The 18,574-nt window shown below is 40.7% G+C and overlaps 1 protein-coding gene across 1 annotated transcript in view; it reads right to left on the reverse strand.

The window, feature by feature from the left end:
• The window catches only part of grin3bb (glutamate receptor, ionotropic, N-methyl-D-aspartate 3Bb), a 101,335-nt gene that overhangs the window by 32,167 nt on the left and 50,594 nt on the right, over window positions 1-18,574 (reverse strand). Inside the window, exons 2-5 of the mRNA XM_079857665.1 lie at window positions 12,452-13,080; window positions 7,386-8,478; window positions 6,551-6,696; window positions 3,854-3,969 (exon numbers count right to left, since the gene is read on the reverse strand). Of these exons, the coding sequence (XP_079713791.1) occupies window positions 3,854-3,969; window positions 6,551-6,696; window positions 7,386-8,478; window positions 12,452-13,080 (1,984 nt within the window). The remainder of the gene's footprint in view (window positions 1-3,853; window positions 3,970-6,550; window positions 6,697-7,385; window positions 8,479-12,451; window positions 13,081-18,574) is intronic.

Raw genomic sequence — 18,574 nt, forward strand, 5'->3', positions numbered from 1 at the left:
CAGCCGCCTTAGAACAGCTCCGCCAAGCCAAGTACTATACTAAACTGGATCTACGCAATGCTTATAACCTGATTCGTATCCATGAGGGCGATGAGTGGAAAACTGCATTCTCTACCACTAGTGGGCACTATGAGTACTTGGTTATGCCCTTCGGCCTAGCTAACAGTCCATCCGTGTTCCAGTCATTAATGAACGACATCTTTCGGGACATGCTGGATAGATGGGTAATCGTATACATTGACGATATCTTAATCTACTCAAACTCCATGGAAGAACACATCCGTCATGTCAGGCTAGTCCTGAAACGCCTCATGCAATACCAACTCTACGCCAAATCTGAAAAATGTGAGTTTCATCAAACAAGCACGTCGTACTTGGGATATGGTATCAGTCAGGAGGGGGTAGCCATGGATGAAAGGAAGGTCAAGGCTGTCTTGGACTGGCCATTACCCCAAACTGTCAAAGAACTACAACGTTTCCTGGAGTTTTCAAACTTCTACAGGCGTTTTATCAGAAACTTCAGTGCTGTTGCCGCTCCCTTAACCGCTATGACTAAACGTCACACTGCCCGTCTGAACTGGTCTACAGAGTCACGTCAAGCATTCAATGAGCTAAGAACACGATTCACGTCAGCTCCCACCCTACGACATCCAGATCCCGAACGGCAATTCATTGTGGAAGTAGATGCCTCCAACACAGGGGTAGGAGCGATATTATCACAACGTCAAGGCAATCCAGCAAAGATGTACCCATGTGCTTTCTTTTCCAGAAAATTAACATCCGCTGAACGTAACTACGACGTGGGCAATCTTGAACTGTTGGCCATGAAACTGGCCCAAGAAGAGTGGCGACACTGGCTGGAGGGAGCAACTCAACCATTTATCATTCTCACTGACCACAAGAATCTCGAGTATCTCCAATCAGCTAAAGATCTGAATCCCCACCAAGCCAGGTGGGCGTTGTTCTTCACAAGATTTAATTTTACTTTGACCTATGGACCAGGCACCAGGAACATTAAAGTCGACGCTCTCTCGTCAAACAGAAGATAAAGTTCAAACCTCCACCAATGATAACATCATTCCAGAAAACCTGCTGGTGGCCCCAGTACAATGGGATGTCATCACTGAGATCGAACAATCTAACCTCCAAGTGACACCTCCCTCCGAATGCCCAGCCAACCACGACTCCTCGATCAGGTACACTCAACACTGAGTTCGGGTCATCTCGGAATCACGGCTACGACCCATTTACTTAGAAACCGCTTCTGGTGGCCAACCCTGCTGACCGATACTACCAAGCATGTTCAGAACTGCATCAACTGCAACACCTCCAAATCTCCCAGACAACTACCTGCTGGCCTCTTAACTCCACTGCCGACACCTCATCGACCCTGGTCTCACATCGCCATAGACATTATCACTGACCTGCCCAACTCACAAGGACACACCACCATACTCACCATTGATCGATTCTCCAAGGTTTGCCGGTTAATCCCACTGCCCAAACTTCCCACAGCACTTGAAAGGGCTGAGCTCCTCTGTAACCATGTGTTCTGCTTCTATGGCTTACCCGAGGATATAGTGTCAGACCGGGGACCTCAGTTCACATCGAGGGTTCGGGCCGCGTTCTTCAAGCATCTTAACGTTAAGTCAGTCTCACCTCCAGTTAACACCGCCAATCCAATGGACAAACTGAGCGTCTGAACCAGGACGTCATCCGATTCTTTCGTTCTTACTGTCAACATCAACAATCGGAGTGGAGCGCCGAATACACCCAGAACTCTCTTGTCAAACCCGCCACTGGCATGACCCCCTTCAAATGTATTCTGGGCTTTCAACCTCCACTATTTCCTTCGTCTGGCGAACCTACTGATCTACCATCCGTCACTGAATGGCTGCAAAAGAGCGAGGAGGTTTGGAACCAGGCTCACACTTACTTACTTCATGCAGTCAGACGTCAGGAACAACAAGCCAACCGTCACCGCCGCCCTGCTCCGGAGTACAACCCCGGCCAATGGGTTTGGCTTTCCACCACCTAAGACTCCGACTTCCTTAAGAGACCTAAGACTCCGACTTCCATGCCAGAAACTCAGTCCCAGGTATGTTGGCCCGTTCCAAATTATTAGACAGATTTATCCTGTATCATTTCGATTAGACCTACCTGCTAATTATCGTATTTCTCCCACATTCCATGTTTCCCTTCTGAAACCTGCCGGTGGTCCGAGAGGAGTGCCGGAGGAGGGAGCCATATCACAGACTCCCCCAACTATCCTGGTTGACGGCGAGGAGGCGTATCGTGTGCACGAGTTGCTCGACTCCAGACGCCGGGGCAACACTCTCCAGTACCTGGTCGACTGGGAGGGGTTCGGTCCGGAGGAGCGATCCTGGGTCAACTCTGGGGATATCCTTGACCCCACACTCACTGAGGAGATTCACCGGATGCACCTGGAGAAACCGGCCCCTTGACCTCATGGAAGACCCCGGCGTCGTCTGCCTCCTCGCGCCAGGAGCCGCTCGCAGGGGGAGGGCTCTGTTACTCTGCTCCCATACCGCCTCCTCTGCACCACCGGAGGGATCCGTCTCCAGAATATTAATCATCCTTACCGAACTCAAATTCCCATCATGCCTCTCACCTGGGACTGATTGCGTAACACACCTGCACCTCATTCACACACATAAAAGCCACTTCCACACATCACTTCTCTGCGAAGTCTTGATTTGCCCTGGCCATTTCTGAGCATTATGCCCCGTGTTTTCTTTGTACTCTGACCTTGGACTGTTTATCTCGTTTCTGATTGTCTCTGCCTGCCCCGACTTGGATTGTTTATTGGACCTTGCTTCTTGCCGCCTGCCTCGACCTCTGTCTGTCATTCTAGTTTGTCTCTGCATTGTCTCCATTGCCCTGTCTGCTGTTGATTATCCTGCCTTTGACTATTCTTAATAAAAGCTGCTAATGTATCTCACTGAGTATGATGATTACAGTCTATGCATTAGCCATGTTGTCTTTATCATGTGATCTACCAGCATCAGTTGCGTCACTTCAATGCTATTCACAAATCCTCTCCCGTGGCTAATGGGATAGTAAAGTGTCCATCGTATGCGCACTCAGAATCTCACTGGAAGTAGTAGGTCATCCAGGTACTTTTTGCCTACTCTTTTATCAGTACTGCGAAATTGGACATACTACTTTTGTCACATAGTCATAGTAGGGAATTATGTAATTTCGGATGCAGCCAAGGTCTTTGTAGACACAAACACCACCACACACTTCTAGTGGATCATGAGTAATGACTGAGAGGGATCATTTTTGTACAGGTATGAGCCTATACCTGCATATTGCACCCTTTAAACAGCAGACTGGCTGAATGAAAATGCAAAATCACTATCTGACAGTAGGTGGCGCTTATGGAACAGAAGAAATACAACTGAACAGTGCAACAGTGTCATGTATTTACTTTGAAATGTGCAGCGTTCCTAATTAATTAAATCATAGCCTTTTGAAGTTTAACAATCAATCACATTAGGCCCTTTCACTTTTCCTGTTTTTCTGTCCCAAATTTAAGACCTCTTGAAATTATAATAAATGTATAAACTTTTTGTATTCAATTTAAGCCATTCAAGACCCGCGGCAACACTGCTTAATGTGGCTACCTCAAATGAATTTTTAAAAAGATATTTTGAAGAATGTTGTAACTGTTGATTTTCATACAGTTGAACTGTAGGGTCCAAAGCAACACTGAGAAAGAAAGGTTTGGAACAACATGAAGGTGAGTAGGGTGAACTATCTCTTTAATGTTACACACTAAACTACAAAATGTGTCCAGTAAAATAGTTTGATAGTACATTCTGCTTACCTTCAATAGCAAAGGGTTTACCAACTGTCAGCAGCTTGCAGTCGGCATCAATGGACACCTCATAGTCCAGCAGGGCTTTGTCCATGATAAAAGCATCAAGTTGAGGCGGATCTGTCCTTCACAACATAAAAAGAGGGGGGGCTACAAAACTACACACACAGGCAAGCACACACTCTCATTAAACATGCACAGTATGATTCCGGTGCAAATGGAACACAGACATCATTTGTCTAAGCTAAATGTTCATAAACTGCAGTGGCGGCCATAAATCAGCAGCTACGTTAAACCACATGCAAGCTGAATAAAGCCCGAAAAGGACTTTTAATGGATTGTGACACCTTAAGGGCAGCGGTCCACCCTTACTTAATTTAATGATTAAGAAAAAGATGTCATTTATCAAAAAGTTCAGCCAGCAGCACATTTGAAATTAAACATATTTAGAAGCACTTTTGGTTGATAATTACAGTGACCGGGAGGGGACATGTTCGGTTCACTTAGTTTTGTCGTGGCCACAACATATAAACTTGTGGGAACGTGATATTAAGTCGTGGGAACGTCTTAATATCTCGTGGGCACGAGATCATATGTTGAGGGAACGACATCCGTTTCTCGTGGCCACAACGTAATATGTTGAGGGTACGACATCCGTTTCTCGTGGCTACGAGTTTTATAAAACGTGGGAACCGAATATTCACACGCGACACGGGTACCCTCAACATAACTTGTGGCCATGAGAAATAGATGTCGTTATCTCAAAATATGAAGTCGTGGCCACGAGAAAAATATATCGTTCCCTCAACATATGATCTCGAGGCCACGATTTATTATCACGTTCCCACTACTTAATATGACGTTCCCACAAATTAATATCTCGTGGCAACAACATTTTATCACGTTCACACAAATTTGTGTTGTGGCCGGTCACCGTAGATAATAACATTTCTTTTCCCACACATTTTATCAGTGTAATCCCAATCTGGCAAATCAAAATGATTATTGACAAATGAAAACTATTAACATATTACCACCAGTATATTCTTATAAATATGAAATTTTCTTAATAGAGTACAAATAAAACTGCATATAAACACCATCAAAGGGCAAAAACAGACATACTGTGGCATACATTTGAAAATCAAATATTTCAGAAATGAATTGCTTTGCTGGTTCTTTGCGATACATATGGTCACTGATACCTCTGATCCTCTTCTCAAAATTAAAAAAGGATTAAAGAGTTTTCAGCCAATTTAAATACTTCATGGATCTTTGACTCTTTTGAAGACGTTTGTCTCTTTTAAGTTTTTCTTCCAATTACATTCCGAATGATACATCCAAATATTAAATGAAGCAACTTCTATGCCATGATTTCAGGCTTAATTCTGCCATCTGTCATACAGACTCAAACCTTTACTAAGGAATTATGGAAGGAAGTGAGATGCGCTGACTCTCAAAATGTTAATATTTCTGCTGTTCCTTTTTAAATTCATCTCTAGTGTGAGTGCAAACTAGGCTAGAAAAAAAATCAAGTTATGTGGTTTGCTTTCAAACTTGTTAATTAGGCTTTAGATAAAAATCACATAAGAATTTTTAATTCTCCTCCTTTTTTCTATCATAGTTCTCCTCTATTTTTTTTTTTTATACAGCCCAAAAATAAATAAATATTTAAATAAATAAACAAACAAAAGCACACTCTTCAGAATTTGGTATGTGTGTGACAGACTGTGTCACTGCAGCTGGCAGGAAACAACAAACCACTCGCCTGGCGAGCAGCAGTGAGAGGGAATCTCAGAACTTAGACTCAAATATGCTGAGAGAAAAAAAATGCTTCAGGCAAACACCTCATTTTAATGACAGCATTTTTCAAAAATTGAATTCATTTGGCCGAGATATTGACACCTCTAGTAGTATTGTCAACCAGTGAGTCACTAGGGAGGATTGATATAGAAAAGACTTGAGATTCAGCATTTGCATTGTAATGAACAGGGTGCAACTGCTGTTTGAATTATTGATAACTATGCACAGTTTATTTTTTTCTCCATGTGTTGTAAATTTCTCTTTAAAATAATAGTGTTTGGCAGTATAACTACACCAGGGCTGCGAACCAGTCCAAAATGGTCATGCCCTTCACTCGCTAACTTCCCTCCGTCTCGTACGTCATTGCTTACGTTGCATGAGTGCCCACTATTGGCGGAACCCTTGCAATAAACTGAACTGGAACGTGCTAAGCCCTTGATCACCTAGAATCCACCATGGGGTTGATTTATTATTAATATTTTTCCCTTACAAAATTGTTTAATGCAGCAGTCTATATGTATATAAGTGTGTTTGAGTTGTTTATTTTTTTATATATATAAATAATTAATCATAGAGTTGTTTGTGGTGGGGTAAATTAAACACAATATGCGTTGACGTCACAATCGTGTTGCATTGTGGTATATGGAGCTGCATGAAGTGTACATATGAAGTAGACTAGCTCCCTCTGTCAAAATCGAGGGAGCGAGGGTCTGTCCATATAAACTTCCCTCGTCCACTTCACGAAGTGAAACACAGTTCAAAATGGCGGCAGGGATTCCCCCGGGGGGAAGTGCTTAGGGAAGTTTGCAAGTGCGTGTCTAAAAGTGGACTGGAACGCAGCCCAGGAGCACTTGCTACCATCTGCTAGATGAGTGTATTCTGTTGGGAGAATTGGTCTCTTACTTGAGAGTGGCGACCCCTTCAGGTGTGGTGGGCTCATTGAATTTCCGCATATACTCGTGCATCTCAGGAAAACTCTTTTTCATGTAATCCTCTGCACTGCTTTCCCGAACAGTGCCAAATCGGAATCCCTGAGATGGGTGATGAAGCTGAGGCCAAGGGCAAGGAAAAACAGCTAAGTTTTAGATTATAGTGCATTGTTTAGCTGTGCATTTACTGAATGAGTACTGTGCCACTGTACGTCCGAATGATTACACTGTATTTCAAATACATTTATTTCTAAATGACAACGATTCGACTGTGTCTAAGTACGCTCACAGCGAATATTCAAATCTGCTTTGGCCATGCCGCTGACCCAGAGAGAGCAGATATCATGTGTAGGTATGAAATAGCTTCACAAACAGTATTTACAACCACACTGTATCAATATGTTTGTGTTACAATAATTAATATTATCATTAAAGTACTGGGATAAAAGTTTATAGTTCGGATTTAAACACTGATGTCTACAGTAGCGAACTTGATGCTTCAAATAAAGATTGTATTGATTACATCATTACACCAGAAGGTGGCGACAAATGAGTGTTAAAAAATGTATTTGTCATTGAATCATTCATTCATGAGATTTGTTCAAAAACCCTGATTCATCCAGTAATGAAACAAGTAACTCTTTATGCGCAAGTCATTGAAGCATTCATTCAAACCAAACCAAATTTTGTCAGAACCTCTAGTAAATTACATGTTATTTGTTATTTGTTTAAACAAATAAAGCATGAATCTCAAAAAATCAAGAATTGTGCATCTCTAGTATATACCAAAGTGTCTCAAAAGATCTTACCTTGGCATCATGTATTCCAGAGAGCTCTTCAAAGGTTTTTTCCCCTACCATGACTGCAGCCAGATTTGCTGTGTAACTGGACAAAACCAGCAAGCAAAATATGGCCCACAGGTTCATCAGGAAACGTCCAGTCCAACACTTGGGAGTCTTACTAGAGACTGTTCGGCCAAAGAGGATGGCGTAGCAGAGGTTGAGGGCTGAGGAATAAGAGAAGACCTTCACACGGTTACGTCCATGAGGCGTCATGCCAAAGGGACTCTTCCATTCGTAAAGGGTGAGGAAGAGCGCTGTAATATGCAGTGCTACAAAGATGCCCATCCACATGGACCAGTGCAATGGCCACATGAATGCTCCAATAGGTGCAGCCGTGTCTTTACTGCGCACCAGTATTCCCAAACTTGTGGAAAAAAATGGACTGGTAAAGTCAATCACTTTACTGCGAGCTGAGTTGATGCTGAAGCTGGTAACAGCCATATCGGCCACCCCGCTCAGCAGGTCGCCCACCAACCCCGTCCACTTCCCCCCCTTGAGTGCACCATATTTTCCATCCCCAACTATGTACAGGTCAAACTCGAAGTTCATGTCTTCTGCCAGCTTCTCCAGTAGATCAATACAGTATCCATAGCAACACTTGCTGTAATCCGGTGGCAAGAAGCTGCTGTTGCCTTGAGCCCGCTCGGAATACAAGTGGTCCAGGGTTACCGAGCTGTTTGTCCCTGCATCCAGACAGTATTGCCCAGCGGGACAGTTCCCATCCTCATCTACCTCTCGAGTGAACACGAACGGGTGCTCTACCAGAGTGACCACACGCACACGACTCCCCAACACAGGAAAGCCAGCCCGCCATCTACGACCTTCCCTGCCCAACTGGCCCTCCGTGCGCTGGCGAGGGGATGAGCCCTGCCACAATTCCTGCTCCTCTACATCCAACCTACCGCCTTCCCAGCTGCCTACAGTCACCCACGTGGGCTGACCGATGGCATCACGCCGCAGACTCCAAATGTGGACCCTCTGAGAGGTGTGTACACGAGAAAGGTTGCGTTGAACGCTGACAGGGCCAGTCAACCCTACAAAGGACGTATTAGAGAGGAACCTGAGGGGGGAAGAATACAAGTGTCAAATGATGATTGGAAGAGGCCTATATTATTTGGAGAACACTATTTCTTAACATTCCTATTTATGCCAAATTGCTCGGCTGGAGCAGAACCTCCTGGAAGTATGTAACCTGAAAGCTACCATCTGAAAGCTACCTGGGAACCTTTCGAGCCTGAATTGTAATTTTGAATGGCCGTCAGTAAACAAAAATGCTTATGATGTAGCTATGATACCAGCATGAGCTAATGGGCCCAAGCTAATCAGGCCTGAAAAATTACTCAGGGGGATCCCAGACAAAGACTGTGGTTCACAACTAGACATGTGGGAGTAAGTAACAGGATCGGACACAGGTTAAGCTTGCTTTATTCTTTCCAACAGCAAAGCAGACAGTAAATATAACTGCGGCAGAGGGGGGAAGGCCTGGGAGAGGGATTGCCTAGCTGGATGAGTGACACGGTCTGGCATCCGTCACACCATAAACTACAGATGTTGCTTTCACAGAGCAATATATTTGATTGTGAAACTCCCTCCCACTCTTCAGAATTACAGCCGCTCAGTCGGCAGGGCTGCTGCTCTGGTGCACAAGTCGGGTCACTTAAGGAAATGCTTTGACATTGAGCTTGAAGATTAATGTCTGGAGTCATAAATAATAAATATGACATTTGACAAATGCTGTGCTGGTTAATGAAAAACTGAGGAGAAAAGCTTAATATATAATTTGGCTCCAAACATTTATCCATAGTTCTACCTGCCACAGAATGCAAATGGCCGATCTTAGTCCGCCAATGGCTGACAGTGTGTATCTAAAGGACATCTAATTTACAGCATGTGTGTTTCAGCTCAATTAAGAGAGCATGTTGTTATATACTTAAAAGCTCTCTATGTCTCTGCTCTTACTTTTCTGATCTTTTATATATTGAGAAGAGAGGGGCTATTGTAAGGTAAGATGGGAAAAGATATTGGAAATGAGAGTAAAATATTACTTCTATTAATCCAACCGTGCATAGTGAGCAACTGAGCAACTGAGTCAGTTTGACTAACTATCTTCTCACTCACTTAACTCCTCAATGTAAGAAAAATGCATGCAAAAGAAAATGGTTGGAGCTACTTAGAAAATGTTTGGTAGGAACACGCTCAAATGATCTATCCATTCAGCTACAAGAGGAGGCCTATATATGTAGCTGACTCACCTATTATATGTTCCTCGACAATTTTCTGCATCCCTCCGCCACCCCGACTCGTAACTATCGGCTGCTTCCTATCCCTCTGGGTTTGGGCCAAATTCTGAGTTCAGAGCCCTCCCCTCGGACAGCACGCTAAATACGCCTACTCTTTTACTCTATCCGATTATTTGTAAATGTGAACTTGTGAATCAATTTAAAGTAGTTAATCTAAAGTCAAGCTACTTTTTTTGGGAAAAATAGCTACACTACAAGCTACAAACAAAAGGTTGCTCACTACGATTAACCTACCTCTGTTATTAGATCATATTAATAAACAGCACCATTTAAATACATATTTTACTATAAAAGAAGACCTAAAATGCAGCACAGAACTTCTGTAAAGCAAAGCCTGTGAAATATTTCTATATGAATTGGTGAATTTACATGAACAATCTGAACTGATTCACTAGAAATTTCAACATTACACATTAATCCACTACCCAATGCTTTGTATATAATGGGTATCGACCAATATGGCAATCTATCAAAATATAAGATTTTTCGATCTAATTGTTATTTCACAGTAATGTAAAACTGCTTAAAAAGAACAGAATTTCAATTTTACAATAGTCATCCACAGGACTCGGGTACTGTCATATATGCGGGATAATACCACAGTTTGACTAACTATCTTCTCACTCACTTAACTCCTCAATGTAAGAAAAATGCATGCAAAAGCAAATTTGTTGATAAAAAATGTAAGTTATTTACTTTTATAGTATTACAATGTGGCCAAAGTCTTGCACAAGCTGCTGAGCTATGTATCACACTCCTGCAGCTATGCCCTTGCAATCGTCCGGTATTATGCAGCATGTTTGGGTCCGGTTTGCAGATTTTCAGCCTTATCCTGTTGTGATGAGAGACCCAGGCTTCCCACACAGCCACATTTCACTTCTGTTTGTTGTGAGAGATATAGTGGTGTGGGGCAGAGTGCTGGCATGATCCACACAAAATGACGGGCCTGCATGGTAGGCATGTGCCAGAGCTTTCGATAAGAGTGATCCCTCCTCAGGGAAAGGCAACTGAGGGGAAGTCATAAATAAAGCTTAAAGCTCTAAAGCATGTCTGCATTCCAGCTGAGCGTCTCGGCAAACACCAGTAATTTGCGCAGCAAGAGAAAGTGGCCGTGCTCCTGTCCTTAAGCATGACACTAGCTGTCTGGAACATCTCATCCAGATGGTAGGATGTTCTACTGATTCTACTGTTCTACTGAGAGTATTGAGAATAAAACTTCAAAGCCATTTATTCTATAAAAATATGTTACATGTAATAAAGTGTAAAATGTGGCAGTTTTATTCCTGTTTATCAAATATTGATGACTTTTTGAAGAATCGAATTTGTCAATCCAATTATTTATGTATGAAATACCAATCTATTTTTATAAAAGCAGTTAATTTAGCACATAAATAGTTGTCTGTAGGGGTGGGTGGGGCACAACCTATCGCGGGGCTAGTTATAACACACATGGTTTAAAAGTTTCCACACATGCCAGCATGACAAAACTTAGTATATTTAATAGTTGCCATTTCAAAAATATATAGAGAAAAAAAATGCACCAAAATTCAAAAATCTTTGGAAGATTTCACTGAATATTTATTTAACCATAGCAAAATTTCCTACTGAAGTTACTTTTTCATCTCAGTTTTTAGTGTTTATATAAAATAGAAAAATCTGCTATTATTTTAATCTCCAATCTGTTATTTAACAGAATAACACTTTAGCACTTTGTTTCGGCCCAATTGTGATCGAAATAATGCCACATCAGTTCATTATTCAATTTATCTTCAAGTATATCAGGGCCTTAATTGTTTCTGTAATTATTTAGTTTCAGCTCTATGCTACATTAAAAACTGTTTTTATATTTGCCACTTTGATGTGGCTTCTTTGAATAATTAAATCACTTCTAATTTAATTGTAAAAATAAGAAGGCCCCCTGCAATACACCCTGGTTCTAAATCAATAACAAAAGCTAAACATGCTGTATTGAAACATACCATTTCACAAAATATAATTAATTTTTTATCTTGTGGGTTCAGGGTGCTCTGTTGGAAGAAACTGAAGAGCTTGCTGTCCTTTCTGTCAGGGTACATTTGCCATGGCTGTTGAAATTTACATTTTGACAAGCATGTTTCAAAAATCATTCTGAAATGTATGCATAAAGCATGTAACACTATACTTACAAGATGTATGGCAACTTTCTCAAGAATAAATAATAAATAGATGAATGTATCTTGTGGTCTAAGATGGTGCTACATTGATGCTACAGTAGCTGGTGGACTAGGCTCACCATGCTGTTCACTAGCATTACTGCAAGGTGCACCCCATTTCACACAGTATTCTACACCAGGTCTTCAACTGAAACCAGTTGAATACTTTATGGATACTTTGGAGTAAAATACATAAAGTTTATGAATTGAACAGTCACAGCTTTGTCTATGTAATGGAAGGGGCTAAACATGTTAACACTAATAAAAGCATATCAGGTGCATTTGAAAAGCCATTTACCTTCAAATGGAAAATGACAAATTCATCAAATGTTAAGTGTATCATACACTTTATGGCATGACAATATACTTTATGGGATATTTTTGGAACATTTTTTGGAACATTTGGAACTCAACTGTGATGAAACTGGTTAGCTGCTAGATACTTAAGAAGTTTGTTGGGGACCTGCACCCAAAACACAACACACCTTCTTAACAGGTTACATACTGAACTGACTGATAAACTGAGAGAATATGGATTTACCTGGCAATGTACTGTCCTGATGAGGGCAGCTCGTGTTTGTTGGGTTTGTCAAAACAGTTTACCATATTTTGGATGAGGGCTAGATCAGGCCGTACGACCGTTGCTGCACTAACAGCTCGGTTGACCAATTGCAGGGCATCATGAATGTAGAGGTCTAGTGGTTTGCGGTCAACCTCTCCATAAGCCAGCAGTCCTAAAGGCAGGCCAATAGAATGAAGGGTGTCTGGGCTTAAAGGATGTCCCATAATCCAATGTACAGTGGGCAATGTCAACCCCAGGTCTTGCGCACTGCGCAGAACAGAAGAGGCACACTCTGGGTCGGCCCCAAAAAGCAGGACCGAGGCAGGAGGAGGATGGTCCTGATTAAAGTGCTCAGAGAGGAACTCAGAAATGTTAGCAATGTGAGGTATGCTGTGGGAGAGGTTCAGGGCGGATCGAAGTTGCCAGTGTGAGGGTCCCCAGCCAGAGCGGCTTTGGAGCTCCAGGAGATTCAGAAGACCAGCGTCCTCCCAGCCTTGGCAAAGCACTGCCATACTCTCTTCCCAGCCACTGCGCTGCAGAACATCTAGAAGCAGCTCCACCAGTACTGAAGGGGGCATACGAGTTGTCATCTGCAAGTGGAAGCGATTCTAAAAACAGAACAAGCACAGAAAGACAATATGGTCATCAAATTATTAGTTCTTAATGTGACTTTATTGCAACTTTTTTCTCGTAATTGTGACTTTAGATCTCAAAATACTTTTTTATTATTTTTTTTTTATTTCTCATAGTTGCGAATTGAGGTCTACCAATTGTGAGTTTTTATCTTTATTTCTTGCAATTGCAACTCTATTTCTTGTAATTGCAACTTTAGGTCTCACAATTGTGAATTTTTGTCATTATTATTCGCAATTACGACTTTGAATATCACAGTTGTGACTTTTTATCTTTATTTCCTATAATTGCCAGTCTATCTCTCATAATTGCGACTTTAGATCTCACAGTTGTGACTCTTAATCTTTATTTCTCATAATTGTAACTTTATTTCTCGTAAATTGTGATGTTAGGTCTCAAAATTGTCACTTTTTATTTCTCGCAATTGCAACTTTATTTAATTATAATTAATTATAATTTGTTACATTTACATTTATATAGTGATTTTCTCTGCACTCAAAGCCCCAGTTTCACAGACTAAGTTCACAGACCGGTTTAAGCTAGTCCTAGAATAAAATGCATGTTTGAGCTGTTTTAACTGAAAGCAACTTACACTGAAATATCTTAAAATATGTCAGTGCTATTGTTTGTCTCAAGATGCACACCAGTAATGTTTTGTCTAAGGCACATTTACAAAAGCTACTTAAATGTCCAAATTTAACTAAGGCCTAGTCCTGGCTTAATCTAAGCCCTGTCTGAGAAACCGGGCCAAAGTGCTTAAAGGGTGGTTGATTATGATTTCACTTTTTTAACTTTAGTTAGTGTGTAATGTTGCTGTTTGAGCATAAACAACATCTGCAAAGTTACAATGCTCAAAGTTCAAAGCAAAGGGAGATATTTGCTTTTAAAGAAATTGCTTTTTAAGAACTACAACAAACGGCTGGTAGGGACTACATGACATTCATCCTGGGTTAGTGACATCACCAACACTAGAATTTACATAAACCCCGCCCCCTGAACAAGATTTATAGATTATCAAGACAGAATATGCTAATCAATGACTAGAAGATAACTACACATAAGCTACATAAATTCATCAACTAACCATTCAGAAATGTCCTGTTGCATTCTACATATTGTCACTTATTCTTGAGTCTCTCCATCATTTTCTGAATCTGGTTTGAACATAAATGGCTAAAAGTTTTTAAATTTTCAGTGCATGTCTGTGTGAGTGCAAGCTCTTGAAGCTCCGCCCTCTGTGCCATGAGCAGCAGCTCATTTGTATTTAAAGGAACAGACACAAAATGGTGCGTTTTTGCTCACCCTCAAAAAGTGACAATTTTAACATGCTATATAAAAATATCTGTTGGGTATTTTGAGCTAAAATTCACATACACACTCTGGGGACATCAAATACTTATTTTACATCTTGTGAAAGGGGCATTATACCACCCCTTTAACATATGGAAGGGGAGAATCTCCTCAACCACCACCAATGTATAGCATCCACCTGGATGATGCGCCGGCAGCCATATTGCGCCAGAATGCCCACCACACACCAGTTTACTGATGGAGAGGAGACGGAGTGATGAAGCCAATCAGTGTATATATATGGGGATGATTAGGAGGCCATGATGATGGACAGAGACCAATGGGCAAATTTGGCCAGGATGCCGGGGTTACACCTCTACTCTTTTTCGAAGGACATCCTGGGATTTGTAATGACCAGAGAGAGTCAGGTACTCGGCTTAACGTCCTATCCAAAGGACGGTGATTGCTATAGTATAGTGTCCCCATCACTATACTGGGGGCTTTAGGACCCACACAGACCATAGGGTGAAGCACCCCCTGCTGGCTAACACCTCTTCCAGCAGCAACCAAGTTTTCCCAGGAGGTCTCCAATCCAGGTACTAACCAGGCTCAACCTTGCTTACTATCAGTGGGCGACCAGTCTTGTCCTATATCACAATTGTGACTGTTTATCTTTATTTCTCATAATTGCACCTTTATTTCTTATAATTTTGACTTTATAGCTCCCAAATATGACTTTATAGCTCATATAGAATACATACATCAAGACACCAGAGTTTAGAAAGGGAGTCCTCTAAGCAATAACTTTTTATTTTGGGTAACCAAGGTCCAAAGTTACATTAGAATTAACCTAATTAAATGTTCTGACAAAGGTCTGAGAAAAAGGAGTCCAAAATGAGACTGGGTCGTGAGAAACATCGAGATCTCTTTATTTTCTTGCAGTTGTTGCTCTTTTTTATTATTATCATTTTAAGCCATTGGGGTTTTTCAGCTTTAATGACAGGACAGTAGGAGGAGAGACAGGAAACAATGGGAGAGGTGAGAAGGGAACAGAAGCAGGAAAGTATCTTTAGCTGTGACTTGAACTTGTGCTGTCTGAGGTGCAGTTGTGTCTCGATCTCGATGTGCTGCCCACAAGGCTATGGCTCTGACAAAGATTTCTCTAAGGTCAGGATACTAAGTGGTGATACTTTTACATGTCTCATTTAGGTATCAGTTGTGTCTTCAGATGTCTTTAATTTTATATTATAAAAAAAAAAAAAAAAAAAAAGTATATTCTTAATATTGTAAATACTGAAACTATCATTTAAATACCATTATACATTTCAGAATATTAAGGGTTACCATTCTCAATTTATCTTCAATGTCCAGCATTTGATATGCAGCACATTTTCCAAACACACTAGAAAGGGATTAGAGAAGTGTAAGATGTTTAGTATAAGAGATAAATAATTTTTATCAAAAGTAACACTAGTGTACCAGTACTTCATTGTTATTGCATAGCATTGAAAATGTTGTCTTGTACATCTCATTTTGCATGCATGTAAATATAGGTCATGATTTTCTAACAACGTCTACACTAAACAACTTCAAATATGACAATGCATGTATTGTGTTTGACTGAAATGGTGTGGATGAATGAGATTGAAGCTATAGTGAAGAAAGAAAATAGAACTCTTTCACATCTCAGATGTTTCTGCTAGACATAAATGAGGTTACATCAACATCAAATGGAGACTTTTGTTTGAGTCGCTTCTCATACTTTTCTTTTGAGACAAAAAAACAAACAAAAAAAAAAACTAACACTCTCACAATAGTCTCCTTTAAAGATTTAGAAAGGAACTCAACAGCATTACATAGTGTGCTCAGAGTTTTCTCCTAAACTAAAGACTCCGGGGGTATCACATTTGTGTCCTCTAAAGTTTAGAAGAGATCTCAGACACATCACACACAGTGCTCAGATTCTTCTCCTTAAACTAAAGACTCTGGGGGTCTCACATTTGTCTCCTCTAAAGTTTAGAAGAGATCTCAACAACTTTACAAATTAAATGTCTCAGTATGAACTCAAAGATTACTACCATAAAATATATATGAATAATCAAACTGGTCAAGGATTGAGTCGTAAGATATTTAATGTGCCTTTCAGCAAAGTAAGCTCCAGGGCTACTGTTCCTTTAGTAAGACCTCTATAAGTTAGTTTTGATAAGGGCATCAGTTACATTACTATTTCCAAGAACAAATGATGTGCCCTATGCACATAAAGTGTACAGCTCCATTCTCCTATTGTGTGTCAGCAATTAAGATTAACGTTAACCTTATTTCTGCATAACTCACTCTTAATATATGCTTAAACTCTGAATTTATGGATTGTTTTTTACTTTGGTGCATTTGAAGTACTTGACTTGGTGCACAATTTGTAAAGTTGTTGATGTTTCTTCTAAACTTTAAAAGAGACAAATGTGAGAGCTCCTCTAGCTGAGAAAGATCTGAGCATATGTATGATGTTGTTTAGATCTTGTCTAAAACTTTGGAGGAGACAAATATGAGACCATCGGCGTCTTTAGTTTAGGAGAAAAATTCTGAGCACATTGTGTGATATTATTGAGGTCTCTTCTAAACTTTTAAAGAGACAAATATGAGAGCTCCAGTTTCTCTACCTGATGATAAACATATGAGCATGATTTGTGATGCTGTTGAGATCTTGTCTGAAACTTTAGAGGAGACAAATGTGAGACCAGCAGAGTCTCCAGTTAAGGAGAAAAATCTGAGCACAGTGTGTGATGTTGTTGAGATCTCTTCTAAATCTTTAGAGGAGACACATGTGATTCCAGCAGAGTTTCTAGGTAAGGAGAAAATCTGAGCACAGTGTGTGATGATGATGAGATCTCTTCTAAAACTTTAAAGGAGACCGTTGTGAGAGTGTTTTGTCTCAGGAGACAAGTAAAAGTCTCCATTTGATGTTGAAGTAACCTCATTTTCGTCTAGAAGAAACATTTGAGATGTTACAGAGATCACTTTTTTATTTTATTTCCCCTGGGCTCCTTCCTCCTCAGTATGCCACTCACATGAAGTAACCCCACATTTCCTGCCATCATGTATTCTTGGCCACGGTTTCCACATGTCCTTCCACAATATTGCTAGTTTCTCTATTGATTTTGTACTGTAAAACCAAAGGCCACAATAAATTTCCTCTCTCTGCCATGCTCTTGACAGACAGTGCTACACCAGCAGTTTTAATGCCATACAGAAAAAACTGCTCACAGCTCTTCACCAACTTATATACCGTTAACGCAGATCATTGTATACTCAGGATGTCCATCTTGGGATTGACTCATCTTGGTCGACAATCTGATTCAAAAGGCCAATGTTTATTCCTTGATTTGTCTGACGAGTTAATGTGGTGGCTCTCCATAGTCCAGACACCAGATACAGACTGCTATCCATGAAGAGTCACGGAGAGCCACTTTCCAAGTTTCTCAATACAACTGGAGAAAATCAAGGTTGTGAAATCAGTGCAATTGATGATGCAATGCATTTCAACAGGTTTATTGAACCAAAGATCAGATCCATGTACACTGGGAATCCTGTAAAATTTAAACATACATAGAGAATGAAGACATACTGTATGCAGTGCAGGGCAAAAAAGTGAATCTGTTATTTGTCAATATAAAACCATGCTAATTATTTGGCTAAAACGTGATCTGACAGGGTAAATTGTGTCACTGACTAAACTTATAATAATAGTAAGCTTTGCCTCCAAATGCAAGACATACTATTACAAATACTATTACAGTAAATGCACATGGAGTCATAAAATAAAACCGGTGTAACAAAATAGCCTTTCAAATTATTTTACCCTTATCAAAGCTTCTGCAAAGTGCTTTATTATGCCAGTTACACAAAGGAATTATATAATCATAGTACACTGATTCAATGAAATTACCCAACTCTCACATGTACTAATTTAATGCACATAACGTACATATACAATTGCTGTACGATTGAAGCACAGAAACCAAAGCACCTGTCTCTGGATGATGAGTAGAAACCACTGTAGTGTCTAATGCAGTCTCTGCACATGCAGCTGAATTGATGGGACCCAAATCAAGTCAGTCCAAGTCCCTGCAGCTGTTGCGTTTAGTCACCAGGGGCTTGAGACTCATCAGCATTATCATCCTC

The sequence above is a fragment of the Squalius cephalus genome (genome assembly GCF_949319135.1).
Source record: "Squalius cephalus genome assembly, chromosome: 22".
Lineage (NCBI taxonomy): Eukaryota > Metazoa > Chordata > Actinopteri > Cypriniformes > Leuciscidae > Squalius > Squalius cephalus.